Genomic DNA, 27,008 nt, shown 5'->3' with positions numbered 1-27,008 from the left:
GGTCCAAACCCGGGGAGGAGCTGCAAGGTCCGGGAACCTCAGGAGAGCCCGCGGGAGAAGCCGAGTCCGGGAGGCTCCTGCTGGCGGCCGCCGCCCCCAGCCCATTCCCGCCGCTGCTCTCTGCCGCCCATACCCCAGGACCATCACCAGCGGCAAGCCTGGTCTCCTGTAGCCCTTCCTGCGAAGAACCTGTCCCTGACGCTGGCCCGGCCGCCACCCCGTGTTCTAGCGGCTGCAGGCTCTCGGGGCTGCTCTCCATACCGGGCCGCCCGCCCCCAGCTCTATGGAGACCGCGGCCAGTTCTCCGCAGCCAGCGCCTCGGACGCCATGACAGCTGTATTGGCAGCAACAGCGCCCTGGCGCGGCCCCGGCCAGGCACGTCACCGGGGAGGGCACTAAGAACGCGCGCGCGCGCGCGCGCGCTACCGCGCTCTCAGTGCGCTCTGAGCTTGCCTCCGCTTGACTGCGCGCTGAGGGGCGAAGGCGAACCACTCAGCAGCCTCCCACGTGGCCCAGCCCCTTCCGTGTGCCCGCCCGAGCTCGCGCTCCGAAGGCCGGGCGTGGAGGGCGTGGCTAGGAGGGCGCGGCCGGGGGGCGCGCCCCCGCGGCTCAGCTCCCGTAGGAAAACATCCTCTCACTATGTGGCCGGAAGTTGAACACCGGGGCAGCCCGCTTGTGTGCGGCTTCTTTAAAGGCAAGGCAGGCGGCGGACAGCTTGGTTGTAACCCTTTAGCGCTGGGTCGTGTGTGGCCCACCCTCGGGCTCAGGCATTGTGGAGTGGTTGGAGGTGGTTGTAGTATTTGGCAAAGAATTTGTCCCTGAAGGGCTCAGGAGACCTGTTTTCTCAGCTCCTAATATGGAAAATTGAAGGCATTTCTTACGAGATGCAGATTTTAAAGCGGGCATATCTACTCGAGAGGTTTGGATTACTGCACTGCACAAATTCCAGTATCTCTCGGTTTTGGCTAAGAGCTGTGCTTCTCACCAGCTACTGGTGAGACACTCGCCCTGCAGGCAGAGTCGGTATGGTTGTGGACATTGACCTGCGCAGCAAAAGAAAGTGGCTAATTTGCGCCAATAATAATAAATTAGCTTGTGTTTGAATTAGCCAAGTGTTTGCGGTTTTGCTAACTTGGCTTCACTTTGCATGGAGTGGGAAATGCCTGCTTCTGAAAAGGTGACTGTTTTCCTAATTAGAATAGACTCCTCTAAGGCCATGCAGTTTTCAAAGAAAAAAGACAAGCTGGACGTTTTGTTAGTAACAAAATGTATGTGGGTCCTATTCTAACTTGTTCCAGAAAAGGGCTTTTTCGCCCATTTTTTTCTTTTCAACATTTTCTGGGCTCTTGGGGATACAAAAATTAACAAGACAGGTCTTCCTTCGCAGACATATAAATACCTCTGTTGGTTAGAGAAGGCAGACAAAAATTGCAAAGTAGTATTTCATTCATTCGTTTAATACATTTTAGTACCAAGTAAGTTGCTGGATACTGTCTGGCACTGGGGATGCCATAGTGGATCACAGAGCTTATATCTTCGTGGAGGTTACTGGTTTTTTTTTTTTTTTTTTTTTTTGAGACAGAGTCTCGCTCCGTGGCCCAGGCTGGAGTGCAGTGGCGCGATCTCGGCTCACTGCAGGCTCTGTCTCCCGGGTTCATGCCATTCTCCTGGCTCAGCCTCCCGAGTAGCTGGGACTACAGGCGCCCGCCACCACGCCCAGCTGATTTTTTGTATTTTTAGTAGAGACAGGGTTTCACCGTGTTAGCCAGGATGGTCTCCGTCTCCTGACCTCGTGATCCGCCCGTCTGGGCCTCCCAAAGTGCTGGGATTACAGGTGTTAGCTACTGCACCCGGCCAAGGTTTTTTGTTTTTTTTTTTTTTTTTCTTATTGCTATATTTTTAATGCCTACTTAGATTTTGTTTGTTTGTTTGTTTGTTTGTTTGTTTTTTTGAGACGGAGTCTCGCTCTGCCACCCAGGGTGGAGTGCAGCTCCGCGTCCCGGGTTCAAGCGATTCTCCTGCCTCGGCCTCCCAAGTGGCTGGGACTATAGGCGCCGGCCACCAGCTAATTTTTTAGTAGAGATGGGGTTTCACCGGGTTAGCCAGGATGGTCTCATGATCCGCCTGCCTCGGCCTTCCAAAGTGCTAGGATTACAGGCGTGAGCCACCACGCCCAGCCACACTTAATATGTATTACATATAATACATGCATGTTTAATACTTATATTCTTGTTTACCTGAGAATGCAGAAGACTGTGCCTTTTTTTTTCTCTTGAGATGCAGTCTTGCTTTGACGCCCAGGCTAGAGTACAGTGGAGTAATCTTGGCTCATTGCAACCTCCACCTCCCAGGTTCAAGTGATTCTCCTGCCTCAGCTTCCTGTAGCTAAGACTACAGGGGCACACCACCATGCCTGGCTAATTTTTTTTGTATTTTTAGTAGAGACGAGGTTTCACTACCTTGGCCAGGCTGGTCTGGAGCTCCTGACCTTGTGATCCGCATTGACATGATACTATGATATATGTCTAACTGTGGGGTCCAGCCCTAGGGGGCTTAGCGGGTGTTCTCCCCGTGTGCAGAGACAAGAGATTGTAATAAATAAAGACACAAGACAAAGAGATAAAGAGAAAACAGCTGGGCCTGGGGGACCACTACCATCAACATGCGGAGACGGGTAGTGGCCCTGAAGGGCTGGACTCGCTAATGTTTATTGCATACAAGAGAACTGGGCAGGGTAAGGAGGGTGAATCTTCTAAGTGATTGACAAGAGAAGCAAGTCACGTGATTACAAGATAGGGGTAGCTGAAGCCTAGGGAGAAGGCAGCATACCTCAGCATTTTCTTCTCTGCGCTTATAAGAAAGATCAAAGAGTTTAAGACTTTCACTATTTCTTCTACCGCTATCTACTTACGAACTTCAAAGAGGAACCAGGATTACGGGAGGAGCGTGAAAGTGGACAAGGTGCCTGACCATTGAAGCACAGTGCCACAGGGAGGGGTTTAGGCCTCCAGATGACTTCGGGCAGGCCTGGATAATATCCAGCCTTCCACAAAAAGCTGGTGGAGCAGAGTGTTCCCTGACTTCTCCAAGGAAAGGACACTCCCTTTTGCGGTCTGCTAAGTAACGAGTGCCTTCCCAGACACTGGCCTTACCACTTGACCAAGGAGCCCTCAAGCAGCCCTTATGCGGGCATGACAGGAGGCTCACCTCTTGCCTTCTAGGTCACTTCTCACAATGTCCCTTCAGCACCTGACCCTATACCTGCTGGTTATTCCTGGGGTATATTAGTAATGCAACAAAGAGTAATATTAAAAGCTAATAGTCAATAATGTTTATAATAATGATTGATAATCATCCATAATAATCTCTATGTCTAATTTGTATTTTAACTATTCTTATTCTGTTTTCTTTATTATACTGAAACAGTTTGTGCCTTCAGTGTCTTGCCTCGGTGCCTAGGTAGTCCTCCACCCACATCCAAATCTTGGACAACAGGAAAATTATAAAAGATAATGGAGAGCTTTTTCAGAATGTTGAATTTAGGAGTTGTGTATGCTTTTGATCTTCATGTCAATCCATAAACAATAAATCTTGTTCTTAAATTTGAATTTGTTGCCTAAAATAGAATTGGAGATGTTAAGAGATCAAAATATATGCTGCTGGTTTAAGCATTTTATGGTATTTTAGGCCATGAAATATAAATAAGAATAGTACAGATTTCAAGGCTGGGCGCAGTGGCTCACGCCTGTAATCTCAACACGTTGGGAGGCTGAGGCGGGCAGAGCACCTGAGGTCGGGAGTTCAAGACCAGCCTGACCAACATGGAGAAACCCTGTCCCTACTAAAAATACAAAATTAGCTGTGTGTGGTGGCACATGCCTATAATCCCAGCTACTTGAGAAGCTGAGGCAGGAGAATCGCTTGAACCTGGGAGGCGAAGGTTGTGGTGAGCTGAGATTGCGCCATTGTGCTCTAGCCTGAGCAATAAGAGTGAAACTCCATCTCAAAAAAAAAAAAAAAAAAAAAGAATAATACAGATTTCAGGAAATTTAGAATTTAGCATGGTACCTCAAATGTAAAAAGGAAATCTATAAAGCTGTGTTATATGAGTAAATTAAATGAATGAATCATTTATAGGCCAGTGGGCCATAGAAGAGCCAAAAATCATGGCATACACTGCTCAAATAATGGCCCGTCACCATTTTTCAAAACCTTTACTTGGAGAAACCTATACTTGCTGTGGTAGTTTTTCTTGGTATGTCTTTCACATGCTCACATGGCATCATTTAATAATTTATTTGTAACAAACAGAACCAGTTTTTATTTTCATGTGTTGTCAACAATTACGCTCAGAAAAACAACTGTGAAAATATAGGTAGTTATTTAAGTTCATGAAAATGTACATAGTTATTTTTTAAGGGAGGTGAGGAGTGGCATCTAGGGAGAATAACGGAAGACAAACTGATATTTTATTCTTATTTTGTGTATATGTATCTTTAGGTAAACTCGGAGGTAAGATTGCCATTTTTAAGTTAAATAGTTACCATCCAAATTTAATTTAATTAATTTATTTAAGACAGGGTCTCACTCTGTCACCCAGGTTGGAGTGCAGTTGCACAATCATGACTCCCTGAAATCTCAACCTCCCAGGTTCAAGTGAGCCTCCTGCCTCAGTCTACTGAGTAGCTGGGACTACAGGTGTACACCACCATGCCCTGCCAGTTTTTAAAATTTTTGTAGAATATGTTGCCCAGGCTGGTCTTGAACTCCTGAGTTCAAGCAATCCTCCCACCTCAGTCTCCCAGAATGCTGTAATTATAGGCGTGAGCTAGTGCGCCTGGCCACTATCCAAATTTTAAAAATTATTTTTCAAAGTATCAGATGTAATAGTCTTAAAAGTTAAATAATTTATATAAAAACAAAGCAGTTCCCTGTTCTGTCCTTCCAGACCCTTGAGTCCTGTTCTTTATAAACAGCCTCACAGTCTCTTTCAACTCATAGCTGTTCCTTTTTTTTTTGAAACAGGGTCTCACTATGTTGCCCAGACTGGAGTGCTGTGGCTATTCACAGTGGCTGTTGTGGCACAGTACAGCCTCTAACTTGGCTCAAGCAATCCTACTGACTCAGCCTCCAGAGTAGCACAAACTACAGGTGCTCACCACCACACCCAGCCTCATAGCTGTTCTTTAGCTCTTCGTACCCTTGTTTCTCAGAAACATGTTTACACTCTGGTTTCTTCATTTAACAATTGTGGGCTGGGTGCTGTGACTCACTCCTGTAATCCCAAAACTTTGGGTGGCCAAGGTTAGAGGATTGCTTGAGCCCAGGAGTTCGAGGCTGCAGTGAGCTACGATGGCCTGGATAACAGAATAAGACCATCTAAAAAATAAAACCCCAAACACTGTATTCCATTCACTGGACAGAAAAAAATAATTGTATATATTGTTTATTGATTTATTCCCATGGAAGATGAGGATTTAGTTCTTTCCTTTTATATCATTCTTCCTCCTATTGCTCCAATCTTCCAGTTATTAAACAATTTTTGATTACATACTCAAAGATTAAAGCATTAGAGCTACGTAAGTATTCACCACGAAGTCAGGTATTTTACTGTGATTTATTTTTGTGTTAAGCTTTTTGTCTGTCTTAGAATTAACAGTTGTCTCAAAGAATAAAAAAGAACAAACAAGAAAAATTGCTCAATTGCTTCATTATTTTATTTGCTTAATTCTTCACTTCCCACTAACTTAGCTACAGAGTTAGCAGTATGATCAGTCATACCAACTTATTCCTCAGGTCCATGTTGATACTGTATACTTTCTTCCTGGAACAGTCACTTCTTTTCCTCTGCTCTGGACTTTTCTTTTATAAGTCTGCTACACAGGTGTCATCCTGGGATTTCTCTTGATCACTTTTTGAGGAATTCCTTCTTCTGTGTTGATTCCTTTGTTTCTTGGATCTCCTTTTTCTTTAATGATGCATATTTTTGCTTTTTTTTTTTTTTTTTTTTTTTTTTTTTTTAATAATAGAGATAGGGTCTCCCTCTGTTGCCCAGCCTGGAATGCAGTGACACGATCATGGCTCATAGCACCCCCAAACTCCTGAGCTCCTGTGGTCCTCCTGCCTCAGCCTTCCAAGTAGCTAGGATTACAAGCACATGCCACCATACCTGGCTCATTAAAAAAAAAATTATTTGTAAACATAGGTTCTCACTATGTTGCCCAGCCTTATCTCAAACTCCTGGCCTCAAGTGATCCTCTGCTTTGGCCTCCCAAAGTACGGGGAATATAGGTGTGAGCTATGACACCCAGCCAACTGTATTCTTTTATTTTTTATTTTTTTGTGGGTCGGAGTCTCGCTCTGTCACCAGGCTGCAGTGCAGTGGCGTGATCTCAGCTAACTGCAATCTCCACCTCCTGGGTTCAAGCGATTCTCCTACCTCAGCCTCCCTAGTAGCTGGGACTACAGGCACGTGCCACCATACCCAGCTAATTTTTATACTTTTAGTAGAGACAGAGTTTCACCATGTTGGCTGGGATGCTCTTGATCTCTTGACCTTGTGATCTGTTCGCCTCGGCCTCCCAAAGTGCTGGGATTACAGGTGTGAACCACCACACCCAGGCTTTTTTTTTTTTTTTTGAGATGGAGTCTAGCTCTATGGCCCAGGCTAGAGTGCAGTGGCATGATCTCAGCTCACTGCAACCTCTGCCTCCTGGGTTCAAGCAATTTTCTGCCTCAGTCTACCAAGTAGCTGGGATTATAAGCACCTGCCACCATACCAAGCAAATTTTTGTATTTTTAGTAGAGATGGGGCTTCATCATCTTGGCCAGGCTGCTCTTGGACTCCTGACCTTGTGATCCATCCGCCTTGGCCTCCCAAAGTGCTGGGATTACAGGAGTTAGCCACCACGCCCAGCCCAAATGTATTCTTAATTAGCTTCCTGAGGAAGAGTGCAAGGGAAGTAAATTTTTGTAGACCTTGTAGGTTTTTACATTTTATAGTTTGGCTGGGTATAAAATTGAAGGTTGGAAATACTTTTTCTTCATTTTAAAGTAATTCTTCAATTGTATTCTAGCTTCCAGATAATTATAGAGAAGTCTGATATTATTGTGACTCCACAACCTTTGTCTATAACCTCTTACTTCTCTCTGAAGTTTATTGATCTTCTCTTATTCTTGATGTTCTGACATTTCAGTATTTGATATATCTTTGTGTGGGTCTTGCTCTGTTTATTGGGCTGGCTACTTGTGTGATCACATTCAGTGTAGAAACTTATGTCCTTCTGTGAAATTATCTGGTTTTATTTTATAATTCTTATCTTTTCTCTTATTTTATACTCTTCATCTTTTTATTCTGCTTTGCATATTTAATTTCCAATAAATCATTCTAGTTTTTGTTTAATGGCATCCTGACCTTTTATCATCTTTTAGAATATTGATTATAATTTTTAATATATCCTTTATATTTTTCAAAAGATATCTGAACCATACACTTCAGAAAAGTATACTTAGTGAACATATAGTTAGTGATTGTGCTAGAGAGTGAGATATGGTGGATATAAGTGTAAAACATTGGACTTATTTTTTGCGAGTACAAAGTTGTTTGGGGAATTAAGAAGTATGTTCACGTGAAATGATCATTGAGAATAAAACTCACTTTATAATTAACCCTAAATGACTAGCGCAAACAGTAAATGTTATAAAAGTTCAGATGTAGAAAAATGTTTTAGTGTGAAATAAGGAAGATTTAAGCTATACAGTGCTTGTCTAATTAAAATAACAGGCTGATTACTACCTCAGGCTTAAGAAATCCAAAAAATACATCAAAATGATTCTTTTAAAATTCAGTTTTTCTTTTTTTTTTCTTTTTTTTTGAGACAGAGCTTCGCTCTTGTTACCCAGGCTGGAGTGCAATGGCATGATCTCGGCTCACTGCAAACTCAGCCTCCCAGGTTCAAGCAATTCTCCTGCCTCAGCCTCCCGAGTAGCTGGGATTAGAGGCGTGGGCCATTTATATTTTTAGTAGAGATGGGGTTTCTCCATGTTGGTCAGGCTGGTCTCCAACTCCCGACTTCAGGTGATCTGCCCACCTCGGCCTCCCAAAGTGCTGGGATTACAGGCGTGAGCCACCACGCGTGACCTAAAATTCAGTCTTTCTTAGTTGAATTGTATTATTTTTGGCTATCATGACAGAAAATTTGGTGCCATCTTTGATTTTTATGCTAGTTTACTGATTATTATCTCATCGATAAGTCTTGCTGATATTATATACCCCTTTCCTTCATTCCCTTTGGGGTCACTCCTGAGTCCTTATCTCCTTATCACTAGAGTGTAGCAGCATTCTAATTATTCCCCAGTCTATGATCTCTTCCTTAACTTATTCTGCATAAACCTACAAGAGCTATAGTTCAAACGTCTTGGCTTTGTTATGTTGATGATGCTATGGAAAATAAATTGACCGTTCTTTATTGTTAGCTGCATCAAAATTAGCTCAGACGAGAAGATTGCACAAGTACAGGGCATATATACATTTACTCCTCCTCTTGTAGCCTTCTATTCAAGATATGTGAGAAAATTCTGAGTTAAAAATCAAAGGTTTCCATGTAACTCAAATTGCCCTGGCTCTGGCCTTCAACTGCTTGCAGAAACTCCAACCTCCTGCAAAGAACATCCCCGACTCAATTATTTCTGAGAGCCCCCATGGGGAGTCCCACACCTGTTTAGAAATAAGTCCAATCCTATGATATTCTACCAGGTGCTGCTTCTACTCCATGCTGCTTTACCAGATGCCCATCTGTCCTGGTAATGTTAAAAATACTTGATGGTGAATGGAGGGAAATAATTTTCTCTTCCCTCTTATTATAGCCCTAATGTGTGACAGTATTAATGAAACAGTTCTCTCAGTTTTACTTATGTAGTCCTTTATGTAGTCCTTTTTAAAAGTGAGGGCGAAATGTGATTCCAGGTAGGTTGCACCAGAAATGAACGTAAGAAATATATAACATCTTCAACTTAGAATCCCTGCTTCCCTAGTCTTATGGCCAATGGTTAAAATTTTGTCATTGGATCACGTGTATTACGCCTGCCTCATTCTTTCCTTAGAACTTTTCTCAGAAATACTTCTGCCCTGCCAGCCCACCAGTTTGTCAGACATCTGTCAACTCTAGTTCTCAAAGTGTGGTTTTTGGGTTGGTAGTATCCGTATCACCTGGGAACTGGTTAAAAATGAAAATTCTTGAGCCCTACTCCAGATCTACAGAATCAGGAGCTGTGTGTTTCAACAAGACCTCTGGGTGATTCTGATCTTTGATAAAGTTTGAGAATTACTACTCTAGCATTGGGGGAAGCAACCCCTTTTGACTTACGTGACAAATAAATAAACCTTAGCAAGAGACAGCGAGAAGCTTCTAAATTCACCCTCCATATTCCCTGTTATTTTTCATTACTCTTCTGGAACTATGCAATCCTCCAGAACTATGCAAATGCTCTTTTGGCCGTGTTTTTCTATACACTTTTCCTTGAGAGGTGTGTGTGTGTGTGTGTGTGTGTGTGTGTAGATAGATACACTTTCAAAGTAATGTCTAAGACTATATTTATCATCCTGATGTCAAATTGTTTTTGGTTCTTGTCTGTCTCATTTTTTTTTTCATATTAGTATCATTATCTCAGTCAAGTGGTTCTGTTTTATTTTTCTCACAGTCAAGAAGTCCTATTTTGAATGTGAAAGGTTTCATTCTTTCGCCCAGACTGGAGTGCAGTGGCACAATCAGAGATCACTACAGCCTTGAACTCCTGGGTTCAAGCAATCCTCTCACCACAGCCTCCTGAGTAGCTAGGACTGTAGGCATGTACTACCTCACTTGGCTAAAGAGAATGGGGTCTTGCTATGTTTCCCAGGCTGGTCTCAAACTCCTGACCTCAAACAATCCTCCCCACTCAGCCTCCTAAAGTTTTGGGATTACACCATGCCTAATTTTACTTTCTTAAACCAAAACCTAAACATACCCATTTTATAAAAACTAGTAAACCACTGTTTTCTTCAAAGGCTACTATTAAATCAATGGTGTATCTTACAATTGAGGGTATCTTAGAATTGGGGAAATATGTCCTCTTTTCTGCTATTTTTATACGTTGACACTGACTTTCCAGCAGTACCTGGTCTTTTATTTTCACTACATCCCTTACTATGTTTGTTTAAAATGGTGGTTGCCAAACTTTAGTGTAATTAACTGCTATGTGGGAAGTCTATTAAAATGGGTTTCTAGGCTCTATCCCCAGGAACTCTATTCAATGGAACTGGAGAAAAGCTCTGTAATCTGCAGGGGTGTTTGTTTGTTTGTTTGTTTGTTTGTTTGTTTGTTGAGATGGGGTCTCACTGTGTTGCCCAGGTTGGAGTGCAGTGGAGGTATCAGGGCTCACTGCAGTCTTGACCTCCTGGATTTAAGTGATTCTCCCTCCTCAACCTCCAGAGGAGCTGAGACCACAAGGGTGTGTCACCATACCTGTCTAATTTTTAAATTATTTGTGGAGATGAGTTCTCTCTATGTTGCCCAGGCTGGGGACTCTGCGGTTTTGATAAGCATCCTAAGTAACTCTAATGCAGTTATTTCATGAGCTATACTTTGAGGAACACTGACCTAGAATGATACCAGGCAAAAACTACTTGCATTGTTGAGAAGTATAGTTTTGTTAATATGCAAACAGTAAGAATTCTGACCCATTTGGTTTATAATCACAATAATGAACCTCATAATTTTCACTGACTGTCTACAATGTGGTGCTTTGGGGCACAAAAGAGAATATGAAGCATGGTCACATGGAGGCAACTCAGTGTAGCCGAAACTGTGATGAATGGAGACTACAAGAACCTGGTCCTGCCACTGACTAATTTTACAAGCTTGGGTAAAAGTAAATTCATAAATTTACTTCAGTTTTCACATTTTGTAAAAGCAACAAAAAAAGGAAGACTATACTTTCAGGGATCATTTCTTTTTTTTTTTTTTTTTTTTTTTTTTTTTTTGAGACGGAGTCTTGCTCTGCCACCCAGGCTGGAGTGCAGTGGCCAGATCTCAGCTCACTGCAAGCTCCGCCTCCCGGGTTTATGCCATTCTCCTGCCTCAGCCTCCCAAGTAGCTGGGACTACAGGCGCCCGCCTCGTCGTCCGGCTAGTTTTTTGTATTTTTAAGTAGAGACGGGGTTTCACCGTATTAGCCAGGATGGTCTCGATCTCCTGACCTCGTGATCCGCCCGTCTCGGCCTCCCAAAGTGCTGGGATTACAGGCTTGAGCCACTGCGCCCGGCCTCAGGGATCATTTCTACAGTTCGTTACTAGAGAAGCTTCTCTGAATGTGTAGAACATCAGAAATCACGAGGAGGAGGCACAGTGTTGTCTCCCGAGCGTGAAGCCGGGTCCTGGTGTTGCTTCGCTGCAACTGCCATTTGCCATTGATTATAGTTTTTCTCTTCCTTTGGGAAAGTAAGAGGGAAAGGATGCAGTCTGAGTGGTTCCTATTAAAAAAAAAACAAAGAAAGAAAGAAACAAAAAAACCAGGAGGAAAATAGCTTGGATGATTTTGCTATGTGGTACTGTAGATGAAATGGAACTTATAATAAAGAGTTTATAAATTATAAAGATATTTTAAAATATATTCTTATTGACACTGCCCTCAAGTTGACCACAATGTGGTTAGGAAGAGAAAACGTAAGCGTCTATAAGTAAAATAAAAATATGACCCCTATAGGCAGTGCTTAAGGGGTAGTATGAAGTGCTTCTCAGAAAGATAATAACCAAATCAACAGAATAAAGCAGCTTAGCTATTTTTGTTTGTTTGTTTGTTTGTTTTAGATGGAGTTTCGTTCTTATCACCTAGGCTGGAGTGCAATGGTGCGATCTCAGCTCACTGAAACCTCCACCTCTTGGGTTCAAGCAATTCTCCTGCCTCAGCATGCCTCGCTAATTTTTTCTTTCTTTTTTTTTTTTTCAGACGGAGTCTCACTCTGTTGCCCAGGCTGGAGTGCAGTGGCACGATCTGGGCTCGGCTCACTGCAACCTCCACCTCCTGGGTTCAAGCAATTCTCCTGCCTCAGCCTCCCAAGTAGCTGAGACTACAGGCGCCCACCACTATACCTGGCTAATTTTTTTCTTTTTTTTTTTTTTCTGAGACAGAGTTTCACTTTTTTGTCCAGGCTGGAGTTCAGTGTCATGGTCTCGGCTCATTACAACCTCCGCCTCCCGGGTTCAAGCAATTATTCTGCCTCTGCCTCCCGCTTAACTCGGATTGCGGGTGCCCACCACCACGCCGGGCTGATTTTTTTTTTTTTTTTTTTTGGATTTTAGTAGAAACGGAGTTTCACCATGTTGCCCAGACTGGTCTCGAACTCCTGAGCTCAGGCAATCTGCGCATTTCGGCCTCCCAAAGTGCTAGGATTACAGGTGTGAGCCACCGTGCCCGGCCTAATTTTCTATATTTTTAGTAGAGACCAGGTTTGACCATATTGGCCAGACTGGTCTCAGAACTCCTGACCTCATGATCCGCCCACCTCGGCCTCCCAAAGTGCTGGGATTACAGGCTGGAGCCACTGCGCCTGGCCTAATTTTGTATTTTTAGTAGAAACAGGGTTTCACCATGTTGGCCAGGCTGGTCTGGAACTCCCAACCTCGGGTGATCCACCTGCCTCAGCCTCCCAAAGCGTTGGGATTACAGGCGTGAGCCACTGCACCCGGCCAGCTTAGCTATTTGTAACAGTTACCTTAGAAGATAGGATTTGTTCAGTGTTTAAAAGAAGTGAGAGTAAGGCTGGAAATAGAATCAAAGTCTGAATAAATGCAAAAAAAAAAAAAAAGTGGTCTAATCAATTATATGATTTCTAAAGAAGTCATATAATAACAGGAAGGGAGATGGTGGTCTGCATGGAGTCCAGAGAATATCCCACAGCATAAGGGTTTGCTGAAGTGTGCTTTGATCACCATCTATTGTGGAGGTCCCCGAACATGTGGATGGTCTGGTACCAATCTATTCCCTCGATAGATTCGATTGTGGCATAGTAAGTTGAATAGTTGGATGAATTAGCCAGAAAAATCATTCAGTTAATTTTTTCTTCAGTGATGCCTTGCTTACTAAGCCACTTTGAATTATACTTTAGCTTCTCAACTATTGATAAGACATAATGCATTGACTTGCTAACGTGAATAGCTAACTCATAAAATTATGAGGTAACATTTTAAGACCTAAGTCCCTCAAGAGTTTATCTTCTTGTCAGTTGATCAAATCAGGTTGCACTAAGAAATATCTAGCTTCTGGGTCTTAAAAGCTAACAGGTAGATTCTGTACCATGGCAATGATAATAAGGATGGATTTACCCAGTAATTCAAAAGACCAGACTACAAGATTTGGAGTCAAACAACTTGGGTTAGAAGCCTGGTCTGCCTGTTTCCTCATCTGTTAAATGAGATATATCTACTTCAAAGCATTGTTTTTTTTTTTTTGAGACGGAGTCTCGCTCTGTTGCCCAGGCTGGAGTGCAGTGGCCGGATCTCAGCTCACTGCAAGCTCTGCCTCCCGGGTTTACGCCATTCTCTGCCTCAGCCTCCCGAGTAGCTGGGACTACAGGCGCCTGCCACCTCGCCCGGCTAGTTTTTGGTATTTTTTTTAGTAGAGACGGGGGTTTCACCGTGTTAGCCAGGATGGTCTTGATCTCCTGACCTCGTGATCCGCCCGTCTCGGCCTCCCAAAGTGCTGGGATTACAGGCTTGAGCCACCGTGCCCGGCCCAAAGCATTGTTACAAAGAGTAAATGGAATCATGTATATAAATTTCTCATCAAGGTGCCTGGTACCATGTCAGGCATATTGTTTTGGTAATCTGGAAATCCCTATAGTAGGAAGAAAATAAATATTTGTCAAATGAATGAACGATTATTATCATTGCCACCCTGTAAGCTTTTGGGGTGCCCTTGGCTTTGCCTCAAACTTTTCTATCTCTGTTCTCTTTAACACTGGGATAATAGAGTTTCCAGAAAGTAACACATGATTAATTGCAGATGAGAGATATAAATAATAGGTGTTTCAGACTAAAATGTGATTGAGATTACTATGGCAAGGGGGATCTAGGAAAAAACTTCAAAGACTATTGTGAACTTGGTCTAGTTTTTAAAATGGGTCATAAACTCAAATACTGACAGGGATAACTGGGGTGGGATTAGATTAGACAAACCCAGACCAAAGAGGGCAGCCTCTACTCAGTTTCTGCCAATTGATTCTGTGCAAGAATCTAGGTCGGCTTGACCTTTCAGTTTCCACGGAAAATCTAGAATCTTGGTTTAACCATGAAACCTTACAATTATTTAATATTGATGAATACTTGAGAAAAAAAATTTTGACCAGGCACAGTGGCTCATGTCTATACTCCCAGCACTTTGGGAGGTTGAGGAGGGAGGATCACTTGAGCTCAGGAGTTCAAGACCAGCCTGGACAACATAGAGAGATCCTGTCTCTGCACACACACACACACACACACACACACACACACAAAATAGCCGAGCATGGCAGTGCATCCCTAATACCTATATTCCCAGCTACTTAAGAGGATGAGGCAGGAGGATTACTTAAGCCCAGGAATTTGAGGCTGTGGTGAGTCCTACTGTACTCCACCCTGGGTGACAGAGCAAGACCCTGTCTTAAAAAAAAAAAAGAATGGGGATGATATTTAAAAAAATACAATACAGTTTGATAAAGCTACATTAGAATTATATAAATGGTAGCATTAAATTTTGTCTAGAGGGGAAGTTTAAAATTTTACAGAAAGGAAGAAGCCTAAGCCATATATTTAACAATGTCTATTCCTTTACATTTTAAAGGAATGCCTTCTAATTGCTGTAAGTTACAAACACCATATTTCACCGTTCTCTTTTCCCCAGACGTGGATTTTTTTTTTTTTTTTTTGAGTCAGGGTCTCACTCTATTGCCCAGGCTGGAGTAAAGTGATGTGATCAAAGCTCACTGCAGTCTCAACCTCCTGCACTCTAGTGATCCTCCCACCTCAGCCTCCCAAGTAGCTGGGACTACAGGCGTGTGCCACCATGCTCAGCTAATTGTTTTATTTTTTGTAGAGACAGGATCTCGTTGGTCAAGCATGGTGGCTCATGCTTGTAATCCCAGGACTTTGGGAGGTCGAGGCGGGCAAATTACTTGAGGTCAGGAGTTCAAGACCAGCCGGGCCAACATGGTGAAAACCTGTCTCTACTAAAAATACAAAAGTTAGCCAGGAATGGTGGTGCATGCCTGTAATCCCAGCTCCTTGGATAGCTGAGGCATGAGAATTGCTTGAACCCAAGACACAGAGGTTGCCAGGAGCCGAGATTTCACCACTGTACTCCAGCCTGGGTGACTAAGTGAGACTCTGTCTCAAGAAAACAAACAAAAAGGCCAGGCACGGTGGCTCATGCCTGTAATCCTAGCACCTTGGGAGGCCGAGGCGGGTGGATTGCCTGAGCTCAGGAGTTCGAGACCAGCCTGGGCAACACAGTGAAACCCCTTCTCCACTAGAATACAAAAAATTAGCCAGGTGTGGCAGCGTGTGCCTGTAATTCCAGCTACGTGGGAGGCTGAGGCAGGAGAATTGCTAGAACCTGGGAGGCAGAGGTTGCAATGAGCCGAGATCGTGCCACTGTACTCCAGCCTGGGCTACAGAATGAGACTCCATCTCTTAAAAAAAAAAAAAAAAAAAAATAAAAGAAAAACACAGGGTGTTGTTATATTGCCCAGGCTGGTGTTGAACTCCTGGACTCAAGAAATCCTCCTGTTTTGGCCTCCCAAAGTACTGAGATTATAGGCATGAGCCCCTGTGCCCAGGCCCAGAAGTAGATTTTTAAAGTCCTTTTCTTCTCTGATTCCTCTTTTATACAGCAATTAAAATCCTAACAAAAAAAGTGTCTTAAAATGAATTGAAAGGATTCTCTGAGCCTAATTTCATAGAATTTATAGGATAAATGGGAGAAGCATTTCTCCTGGAGGGAATAACAAGTGCAGAGATGTCAAAGAGGGAAGTGATGTGTGTTTGGGAAACCAACTGCAGTTGAACAGCAGCATATTGTGATTAAAGCACACGCTCTTGAGGCAGATCTAACTTTAGGCATTGGTTCTGCCATGCACCAGCTTTCTGACTTTGGGCAAGTTATTCAAGTTTCCATTACCTTACCACTCCTCGAACTCCTGACCTGCTATTACTGTTATTCTAATTTTTGTAACTGCTACTTTTAGAAGATAAAGTAAGAAAGAGCTGGCCATTGGGGACAGCAGACTTTTCATCCTAGAAACATGGCCCAGTTTGTCTAAAACCTTACCGAGAAGGCCCCAACACCACCGATGAACACTGCCGTGACTTACTTGAAGACCTGGTTGGCTATATTTTGCCACTGTGCCAAGGTTGAGCTGGTTCCTCCAACTCCTGCTTAGATTCCTGGTTATTCAGAGCTTAAAAATAATAGCTTGGCACGATGGCTCACGCCTATAATCTCAGCACTTTGGGAGGCTAAGGGGGGGGTCAGATCACTTGAGGTCAGGAGTTCGAGACCAGCCTGGGCAACATGGTGAAACACCGTCTCTACTTAAAAAAAAAAAAAAAAAAAGAAAAAGAAAAATTAGCCAGGCATGCTGGCGTGTGCCTGCAATCCCAGCTACTCAGGAGCCTGAGGCAGGAGAATTACTTGAAGTTGGGAGGCGGAGATTGCAGTGGGCAGAGATCGCGCCACAGCACTCCAGCCTACGCGGCAGAGTGAGACTCTGTCTCAAAACAACAACAAAAAAAACCACTCAGTAACACTCAAACTGATAGCTTGAAACAGCTCACAGTTAAGGAAGCTATGCTGAATGGTTTGGTGACCACTGAGGTGTGGATGTGATTTCATATCCAAGAACACAAAGGCAAACATGGCATCATTGGCTATAATGTTTGAAGACCAATCTTAAACATCTGATTCTATTTCATTTATTTTTTGAGTATTCTTGGACTATGTGTGATCAGACTGCTATGTGTCAAAAAAAAAAAAAAAAAAAAAAGGAGGAGTGGTGAAAGACGAAGCTGGCAAGGAAAACAATGACTAGATCATGGTCTTGTTTTTTTTTTTTTTTTTTGAGGTGGAGTTTCACTCTTGTTGCCCAGGCTGGAGTGCAATGGCGCGATCTTGGCTCACCGCAATCTCTGCCTCCTGGGTTCAAGTGATTCTCCTGCCTCAGCCTCCCGAGTAGCTGGGATTACAGGCATGCACCACCATGCCCGGCTACTTCTGTATTTTTAGCAGAGATGGGGTTTCTTCATGTTGGTCAGGCTGGTCTCAAATTCCCCACCTCAGGTGATCCACCTGTCTCAGCCTCCCAAAGTGCTGGGATTACAGGTGTAAGCCACTGCGCCCGGCTGAAGGTCTTGTACTTTATCTTGCAGATGAAAGGATCTATATTTTCAAAAGACTGGCAGGTGGGGAAGGGGTGGGCAGGAGGTCAGGCAGTGGGTATCTGAGAGAGGAAGACCAAGGCTTGGGCTGTGGCAGTAAAGGTAGGTAGAGGGACTTCATATGATGGAGAATAAAGATGACTTGATCTATCTACTGGGATGGGAGTTTAGGTAATTGAGTGAATGGTGTTGCCATTAACCAAAATAGGGAATTTAGGAGGAAGAGAGGTTTGGGTAGATTGATGTAGGGGTTTTTCCAGTTTGGGACATGTTACAGGTATGGCTGTGTAATTTCAGGTAGGAGATGACTAGCAAGAGTTGGATATGAAATAATAACAACATCTAAAATATTTTTATAATAGTAATTGTGTGCTATGCACTGTTCTTAGTACTTTACATCTGTTAATTTATTTGACCCTCATAGCAACACTCCGAGGTAGATACCACTATTTTCCCCACTGTAAAGATTAGGAAACTGTGGCACGGGTGCTTTAACTTACCTAAGGTTACGTGGCTAGGAAGTTGTGCAACTAGTATATGGGTCTTGGGTTTGGGGGCATAGGAAACTTCCTGAGAAAAAATTATTGGAATACTGTTCCAGGAAACTTACTGACAATGTGCCAGGCATTGTCAAGACAGACCCAGGCTTTGTTTTCATGGAGTTTATAGCCTAGTGAGCTGTATACATTTGGGGGTAGTAAAATATCATGCAAGTGAAAATGAGAAGAAAGCTAAGGGTAAAATCTTGAGGATCACTAATATTTATGTGGTAAAGAGAAGAAAAAGTCACAGGAAAAAGAATGTAGATGAAACTACAAGTAAAAGTAAAGAAGAAAGTCAAGAGTAAATGAAGGTTTGGAAACTATTAGAAGAGGGAGTTTTGAGGAGAGAGTGTTTTCTGAAAGGTCCAGTAAGGTAAGGAGTGAAGGTGTCTAGTGGCATTGATCACTAACAGATCTTTGATGTCTTTGATGGCCCTAGCAAGAGTAGCTTCTTACAAAGCTAGGTGGGAACAAATTGCAGTGGATTAACAAGAAGTTTGAAAGCAGGACCAAAAAGAAGAGAGACTGGAGTAAGGGATATAAGTTAGGAGTTCTGCAGTAATCTAAGCAAGAAAAAAATATTATAATTAAAGTAAAGCAGTGGTTCAAACTTGTAACACTGGAATACCCTCAGAGTGCTAGCCAATCAGAGCAACAGCAGTGAGAAGGGGAGCATTAAAGGCACAAAGACATTTTTAGGGAAGAATCAATATGACTTGGTGACAAAGGAATAATCTAAAATGATGCCCCCCTCCCCCTGACTTTTCTTTTTTTTTTTAAATAGAGACGGGACCTCACTATGTTGTTAAGGCTAGTCTCAAATTCCTAGGCTCAAGTGATCCTCCAGCCTTGGCCTTCCAAAGTGCTAGGATTTCAAGCGTGAGCCGCTGTGCACAGGCTAAAATGATTCCAGGTTTCTGGGATAGTGGTAGTGCCAGTATCAGAGATAAGAAGTTAAATATATTGAGTTTAGCTTGACAGTGGGACATCCAGCAGGCAGTTTAGTAGAAGTTGGAAATTCACAATGTAATTGTTGAAATGTTTACCAGCATTGGCCTTCAGTCTGTGCAACAAACATTCTCCTCTAGTGTTACTTGTGTATTACACTGTATAATATATGAGCATTTGCTTACAAGCTGAATTTCCCATTACTAACACTTGAGGATAACTTTTATTATACTGGTAATATCAAAACTGTATTGTTCCTGAGGAACTAATGCTATTAAAATAATTACTGCTTTCAAGTGGATGTTTGAGTGTTCATGCAGTGACCATATATTTATATTTTTTTACTTAATAGTCATATAGCAAGTGTTATATGCCAGGTGTATTGTTACAATTGCTTTACAGATATTAACGTATTTAAATGTAATCATCAAAACAATCTGCTGAGGCAAATATTTTTTCATTGTCATTTTACAAAAGAGATATTGAGGCCAGGTGGAGTGGCTCACACCTGTAATCCCGGCCCTTTGAGGGGGCCAAGGTGGGCAGATCACTTGAGCCCAGGAGTTTGAAACCAGCCTGAGCAACATGGCGAAACCCCATCTCTATAAAAAATACAACAAATTAGCCTGGTATGGGGCCCCCGCAACCTGCAGTCCCAGCTACTTGGGAGGCTGAGGGGAAGGATCACCTCAGCCCTGGAGGTTGAGGCTACAGTAACCTGTGGTTGCACCACTGTATCCCAGCCTGGGTGACAGAGTGAATTCCTGTCTAAAAAAAAAAAAAAAAAGAAAATGAAAATAAATATTGAAGTTAGAAGGCAAAAAAACTTGGCCAAAGTCACACGGTTTATAGATGGCAGAGAGCTAGGAGTCAAACCCAGGCAGTCTGTGATAGTGCAGATGTAGATCTTATACTTTAACATTTCATCAGTTTTCCAAACATTTGCAAAATATCAATAATGAATTAAGTTAAAATAGTAGTCCTTTGTAACTTGTAACACTGGAATACCATTCATTATGATGCTGGTATGTAATGCCATTCGTGCTTTACAAATAAAAAAAAATACAGTTTTTCTTTTTTTTTGAGACAAGGTCTGTCTGTGTTAGGCAGGCTGGAGTACAGTGGTGTGATTGCAGCTCAATGCAACCTGAACCTCCAGGGTTCAAACAGTCCTCCCATTTCGGCGTCCTGAGTACCTGGGACTACAAGTGCATACCACTGCACTGGCTATTTTTTTTTAAATTTTTAATTAATGAATTAATCAATTTTTTTTGAGACAGAGTCTTGCTCTGTCTCCCAGGCTGGAGTGCAGTGGCGCCATCTCCGCTCACTGCAACTTCTGCCTCCTATGTGCAAGCGATTCTCCTGCCTTAGCCTCCCGAGTAGCTGGGATTACTTGCCTCAGCCTCCAGAGTAGCTGGGATTACAGGCACATGCCACCATGCCCAGCTTTTTTTGTTTGTTTGTTTTGAGACGGAGTCTTGCTCTGTCACCCAGGCTGGAGTGCAGTGGTGCGACCTTGGCTCACTGCCATCTCCCCATCCTGGGTTCATGCCATTCTCCTGCCTCAGCCTCTTGAGTAGCTGGGACTACAGGTGCCCGCCACCACACCTGGCTAATTTTTGTATTTTTAGTAGAGATGGGGTTTCACTATGGTGGCCAGGCTGGTCTCAAACTCCTGACCTCAAGTGATCTGCTGACCTTGGCCTCCCAAAGTGCTGGGATTACAGCTGTGAGCCACTGTGCCTGGCCAAAATAAATTTAAAAAATTAAAAAAAAAATACAGTCTTTATAAATGTAATTTTCAGTAATCACCTTGGTAATGCAAAATATGGTTTTGGAGTTTTTTTCCAGTTGAATTTTAAGGGAAAGTGCCATTTGCCTCTAATCACTGGAATTCATTATAAAAATATTGTGCAACAGAAAACGTGCTACAAGGTGGTTTAAGAGCTAGAAAATAAAAATACCATTTGTTGACAGCACTACCACAAGACATTAGTAAAAAGCACAGGTCATATGTGATGTAATGTCTGCAGGTAACTATTTCCTAAGACTGAATATTTCAAGGAAGGGAAAAAAAAACCATTGGTGAGATTCTGCCATCCTCTGATGATTCCATGTATCTCATTATAAATGGATACAATTATGATGGTTTTGAAACGTCCGTTTTTGAGCTTATTAATGTTGCAGCAAAACTAGAATCATTCATTTCTCAAACTGAGAATTAAAGAATATTCTTATGGCCGGGCTTGGTGGCTCCCGCCTGTAATCCCAGCACTTTGGGAGGCCGGCGGGTGGATCACCTGAGGTCGGGAGTTCGAGACCAGCCTAACCAAACATGGTGAGACCCCGTCTCTATTAAAAATACAAAAAATTAACTGGGCGTGGTGGCACATGCCTGTAATCCCAGCAACTTGGGAGGCTGAGGCAGGAGAATCGCTTGAACCTGGGAGGTGGAGGTTGTGGTGAGTCAAGATCACGCCATTACACTCCAGCCAGGGCAACAAGAGTGAAACTCCAGCTCAAAAAAAAAAAAAAAAAATCTTGATTTATGTTAATGGTAACAAATGGCATAAAATACACAGGCAACAGTATAGGAATTCCAGTTTATTATGGTATCAATATTAAGGCCAAGCGCAGTGGCTCACGCCTGTAATCCCAGCACTTATGGGAGGCCAAGGCGGGAGGATCGCTTGAGTTGGAGGTTACAGTGAGCTATGATCACACCACTGCACTTAAGCCTGGGCGAGACAGCAGAGGCCTTGTCTTTAGAAAGCAAAACAAAACAATTTACACACATACACACACACACTCCCTAATTCAGCCTACTCAAGCATGATACCAAATAGATGAAGAATATCTAATTAAATGGCCATAAAAAGTTCTAGTTCATGACATGCAAGTTTAAAGAATCAAAATGAGTTACGAGAAAACAAATACAAGCTTTAAGAAGTTGGGGAGAAGATGTGCGAGGATTCGCTTCAGAGATGTGACAGAGAGAGAGGAAAGAGGACATTTTCTGGACTGGAGATTCAAGACCGTCTGGTTCAGGCTGCATGCTTTTGCAAAGGCTAAAGCCTTAGTCTGTGACATAAATTTGTAAAGAGCTCGGAAAACTACATCTCGGACATGGTGTCTTTTCTTCCTGCTGCTTGAAGGTCTTTGCATGTTCCGATCACTGGGGCAGCTGCCGCTATAATTACTGCTTGTTGGGAGTTTTTGTTTACTTGGTAGCTGTGGTGCACCCGGAGAGGCAGAGAAAGAATAAACAAAAACCTCTGTTACTTGTGACGTTAAGAAGTGGAAAGCAGCCCCGCTTACATCTTCCATGGTCCATTTTAGCCCAAGGGAAGGTCCTCAGCAGCTCTAACACGTAGCGAACCACTATCTCCGCGTAGGAGCGCTCCCGCCTCGGGGCGGGACCAGGACAAACCCCGCCTCCGAAGCCCAATCCCAGCTCTCCGCCGGCGGACAGGAAGCGGCGGCGGGCCTAGCAGCACGGGAACCGTCTCCTGCGCGCATGCGCGCGCCACTGAAGCGCCAGGGGGACGGGTAGGGGCGGGAGGTAGGGGCGCGGCTCCGCGTGCCCGTTGGGTGCCCGCTCGTCACGTGGCGAGGAAGGAGGCGGAGGTCCGAGTTTACAGGGAGGTGGGGGAGAGAAGAGGGAACGAGCAAGGGAAGGAAAGCGGGGAAGGGAGGAAGGAAACGAACGAGGGGGAGGGAGGTCCCTGTTTTGGAGGAGCTAGGAGCGTTGCCGGCCCCTGAAGTGGAGCGAGAGGGAGGTGCTTCGCCGTTTCTCCTGCCAGGGGAGGTCCCGGCTTCCCGTGGAGGCTCCGGACCAAGCCCCTTCAGCTTCTCCCTCCGGATCGATGTGCTGCTGTTAACCCGTGAGGAGGCGGCGGCAGCGGAAGATGGTGTTGCTGAGAGTGTTAATTCTGCTTCTCTCCTGGGCGGCGGGGATGGGAGGTGAGGCACGACTGCGAGCGCCGGGGGCGCCGCGACCACGGCGGAGCGGCGGCCGGGCCGAGAGAAGCCCAGTCGCGCCTCGCGGCGTGCGCGTCAGTCAGCCCAGCCGGCCAGCGGCGCCACTCTGGCGGGCCGCGCTCGCCGCTCCCTATTGTCCCCCGCTCCCCGACCGCTTTCCCTTCGGTGGCGGGCCGAGGAGGCTCGCAAGCCTCCGGCGAGGCCTTCCCCGCCCCCCACCGCCCTGGCGGCCCGGGAGGCGGGGGTCGCCCTCCAGAGAAGCGAAGTCGGGGCATTCGCGTCGCCTGGCGAGAGCGGTGGAATCCAGGCTGGTGGCTGCATCCCTCCAGTCTGCTCGGCGGGTGCCGGTGCAGGCAGCCGCAGCGGGGCTGGCGGTCTCGCCGTCCTCGTTCAGCGCTCATCCTGCTCACCATTCCTCCCCCAGCCCCTGCCCGGTGGCGGATACCGAAGTCCTCTCCGCCGCCGAGACCCGCCGCGCAGACTCGTGGGAAGTTGTGTTGTTTGCGGCTGGGCTCGTGTATTGTTCTTTACCGGGCGCGCGGATCCTGACCGACCCCGTTCTGCAGAGGGGCCGCCCGTGGAGTGGCAGCAGTCATCACCCGCGTGTCTGAGACTAGTGGCCTCGGTTCTTCCTGTGTCCTGTGTTTGGAGAGAGATCACAGGAGGGTGTGTTGGTGTTCAGTGAAAACATTCTGTCGCCCAGGGGAAGGGGTTTGGTCGGGAGAAGGGTAAACCATTTGGGGATGTTCTTTGATTTGTAGGCTGGATTGGGTCTCTTAGAGTAGAAGTTCGGTCCCTGGGTGACCCAACTTGAAGTTTCGTTGAACTCTCAGGTGGAGTAGATGTGCAGTGTAGTTAGTGGATTGTCAAAACAGTGCCCCCTCCCCCCTACAAATGAAAGTTAAATTTGCTAAAAGCATGTTATTTCTTGTTTCGGGTTTTGAAGACAACGATTTTTATTTCCGGTGTATCCTAGGACCAGCTGCATCATTTTATTCTTATGTAAAGTGCTTTATTTTAGGTAAGCTTTTTGACTTGCCCCAAAGCAAACTTGAAAACCTCAAAGTGTGCCTAAAAGCAACGAATTGAAAAATTTTGAGGAATGCTCTGGATGAGTGTCCGTAGCCTTTGATAATTTAAAAAATATCTATTTCATGTACTGTTTCTGTTTTTTTCTTTGCCACTTTGACTTATGACTGCAGGGCCAAGTGTGTTTCTGTCCTGTATTCTACCGAGTCCGAGGGTGGTACTGCGTAGGCAGACTTCTGTTATAGTTGGTAGTGTTCGGTTTTTTTGTTATACATTTTGTTTTATTTTTTTCAGTCCAAGTCATCAAGCAAGATACACATTTTAGATTCAGAACTGATAATAGATGTTTAGTTTTAAAAAGGATTATGTGCGGGAGACCCTGTTAGAGCCTTTTCATCTGACATTTGTTATTTCTGTTCCAAACGTGGCTTTCAACAAATCATTTTCCTATCTGTTTTCACTTTTTGTGATTAAATTCAGGAGTTAAGACACTTCTCTGTAAGGTAATAAAAAGTAAGACAAACACATGAGGCACTTTACTGAGTAGTAGTATACCAAATGTTCTTTTAAAAATAATGAAAACAGTAAGAAACTGATGTAGTCTTATGTTTGAAGAAAAACCAATTGAATAACATAATGTTTGTGGGTTAAAACCCGTATACAAAAATTTTCTAAACTCAGATTTCCAGAGTCCTTTATTGCATTGGTTAAAAGCCTAATTTCTGGTATTTCTGTTAAGCAGAACTTTTTCAAAAAACAGAAGACAAGTTTTATTAGTTTTATTTTAAAATTAGTATCAAGATTCTAGCTTTTGGGTACTTGAAGATACTTGTAATTTTATTGTAACTATGAGGTATTTTTATTTACTAATCTGAACTGTTTGTGGTCACTTGTAAGATCTTTGTATGATGATTTGTAGACTTCAGCACATTCAAATTGAATGTGTCTTTGTTTTAGCATATGAGAGAAAGGAGAAATTTGTGTGGAAGTTGTGGCCAAGATTTAACTTAAAGTAGAAATCATTTTCAGGTAGTTAATAAACCCTTTTTGTTGCTTCCACCTCCCCAATTTGTCAGTCGCTGTTGTGTGTGAAAATTTTCTTGCTTTACGTATTACTAGGATGGGAAGCTGGAAGGAAGAATTAAAGTGGTTAGAATCATAAAACATAAACTTTCCTAATGGTGTCCGTTTCCAGCACAGCCCCATCCTATGTTATAGTTGTAGGAGCATACCATGTTTTTTTATTTTATTTTTTTGATTTAATTGGTGTGTTTGAGAGCACAAAAGGTATTTCAACTGTAGCAGTAAATCCCATAATGTTTTGGTTTGATGAAATCATACACAAAATGAACTTCAGAGTACGATATGTCTCTTAAATTTAAAAATCTGGTGTAAGTGCTTAGCTTTGTACAATATGCTCAATAGAAATAAGTTTTCTAGAAACTCGACCAGAGCTTTAGAGGTAGTAGAGCTGAAGCAGTGAAACTTTCTGTTACTCTGACTCGGAATCTACCAGCAAATAAGAGTTTAATGAAAGAGACAGACTAATTTTGTCTTTATCCTTAAGAATCTCTGACTCGTCATCTTTTTTAAAACTTAAGTTTGAGTCCAGTTAACTCCATCATCTTTTTTAAAATTTGTTTTATTTTATTTATTTATTTTAAAAAGTAGTGACAGGGTCTTAATATGTTGCCCAGGCTGTTCTCAAACTCCTGGAGCCTAGTGATCCACCTACCTTGACCTCCCAAAGTGCTGAGATTGCAGGCATGAGCCACCCCGACTGGGCAATTCCTTCTCTTGTTAAGACATTTTTCTTAACAAGAAAAATTTACGTATTATATATTACTAGTAATTTACATATTACTAGGATGGGAAGCTGCAAGGAAGAATTAAAGTGTTTAGAATTATAAAATGTAAGCTTTCCTATTGGTGCCCGTTTCCAGCACAGCCCCATCCTATGTTGTAGTTGTAGGAGGATACCATTGCCTACATTAACAGTATTTTCTGTGTGTATGTATACAGCCTTTCCCAGCAGGCATGGCAGGCACTTCTCTGATGTGCTTTTAATAACTTGTTTAAGACCTTCAAGGATGTGTATTATTTGATCTTTTTAAAATTTTTCTAAGGACCTTAAGAATTTTGGGGGGTAGGGTGAATGGAACATTTCTATGATGGCTTTTGTGTATCTGAATACTGTGTTAGGAGTTTCACTTTTCAACAGTTATGAGAGAGGGGTGATATGCAGTTGAAGAAACAGACTCGAAAATACAATTCTTCTAGCATCATCCACCACTTATTTAGACATTCAAACTCAAGCTGGTTTGACCTTAAACCCTAATAAGCTTTTTTATCCGTTGCCACCTCATGCGTTTTTGAAAGTGGCTTTCATACATTAGCTCAAAGGTGGCCTCTGGACTAAACTACCTTAGAGATATGTTTTATTTGCATTGTCTTTAAGTTTGAACTAATGATTAACATTGGGATATTTCTCAATGAAATTGGGAAAAATTGGGATATTTCTCAATGAAATTCATGGATTTCTGGATTTTAGGGGAAGACTTGGAAATCCAGGTAGTAGTGGGCTGTATTCCTATTGTCCAGAGCTGAGCAGTAGGGCAGTAGCCACCCTCTTTAAACTGGGCATGTACGTACCGGTTACTGCAGTTTCCATCATTCCTGATGATACATCTGGCCTTTTTCACTCATTTTTGTTACCTGCCTGGGTGCTGTGGGTATGTTGTTCACATCTGTGCCTCAGCTTTATCTTGTATAGATAGCTCCAACTTTTAAAAAATGTTTGACTGTGACCTCTTAACTTTTAATGTTTTTTTTGCAATGTTTTTTCTGTAGTTTTAAAAATTGGTTTAAAAAGAACATGGCATGCACAATACTTTCTATTCAGCATTAAGTTATTGGATTTTTTTTTTTAAACCCTGTTTTTATAATAGTAACAATTTGAAGGTGTTTAAGATAGAATGGTTGTTACAGTCTCTCCACATGTCTTTACCTAAATGAGTAAATAAGAAACCGTTTCTTTTTATACTGGGATGAGAACCACA

General features: G+C 43.3%; 2 protein-coding genes, 1 long non-coding RNA gene and 1 other non-coding gene across 4 annotated transcripts in view; 3 read left to right on the top strand and 1 right to left on the bottom strand.

Annotated features, from left to right (window-relative positions):
* Positions 1–259, bottom strand: part of MINDY2 (MINDY lysine 48 deubiquitinase 2) — an 81,075-nt gene extending 80,816 nt beyond the window's left edge. Inside the window, 1 exon segment of the mRNA XM_010374254.2 lies at positions 2–259. Within this exon segment, the coding sequence (XP_010372556.1) occupies positions 2–259 (258 nt within the window).
* Positions 260–642: 383 nt separating this feature from the next.
* LOC104670895 lies at positions 643–3,608 on the top strand. Its single transcript, XR_749210.2, has 2 exons — positions 643–1,272; positions 2,803–3,608. It is a non-coding gene; the product is annotated as an uncharacterized LOC104670895 (long non-coding RNA).
* A 7,684-nt stretch (positions 3,609–11,292) lies between these two features.
* LOC115898085 lies at positions 11,293–11,506 on the top strand. The gene has a single exon (XR_004057837.1). It is a non-coding gene; the product is annotated as a small nucleolar RNA U3 (small nucleolar RNA).
* A 10,908-nt stretch (positions 11,507–22,414) lies between these two features.
* The window catches only part of ADAM10 (ADAM metallopeptidase domain 10), a 161,808-nt gene continuing 157,214 nt past the window's right edge, over positions 22,415–27,008 (top strand). The window contains exon 1 of the mRNA XM_010374256.2: positions 22,415–22,902. Within this exon, the coding sequence (XP_010372558.1) occupies positions 22,848–22,902 (55 nt within the window). The 5' untranslated portion in view covers positions 22,415–22,847. The remainder of the gene's footprint in view (positions 22,903–27,008) is intronic.

This window comes from Rhinopithecus roxellana, chromosome 5, assembly GCF_007565055.1.
Source record: "Rhinopithecus roxellana isolate Shanxi Qingling chromosome 5, ASM756505v1, whole genome shotgun sequence".
In the NCBI taxonomy this organism is placed as follows: Eukaryota; Metazoa; Chordata; class Mammalia; order Primates; family Cercopithecidae; genus Rhinopithecus; species Rhinopithecus roxellana.
The sequence above is the reverse complement of the archived record's forward strand: the minus strand, read 5'-3'. Positions and strand labels throughout refer to the sequence as shown.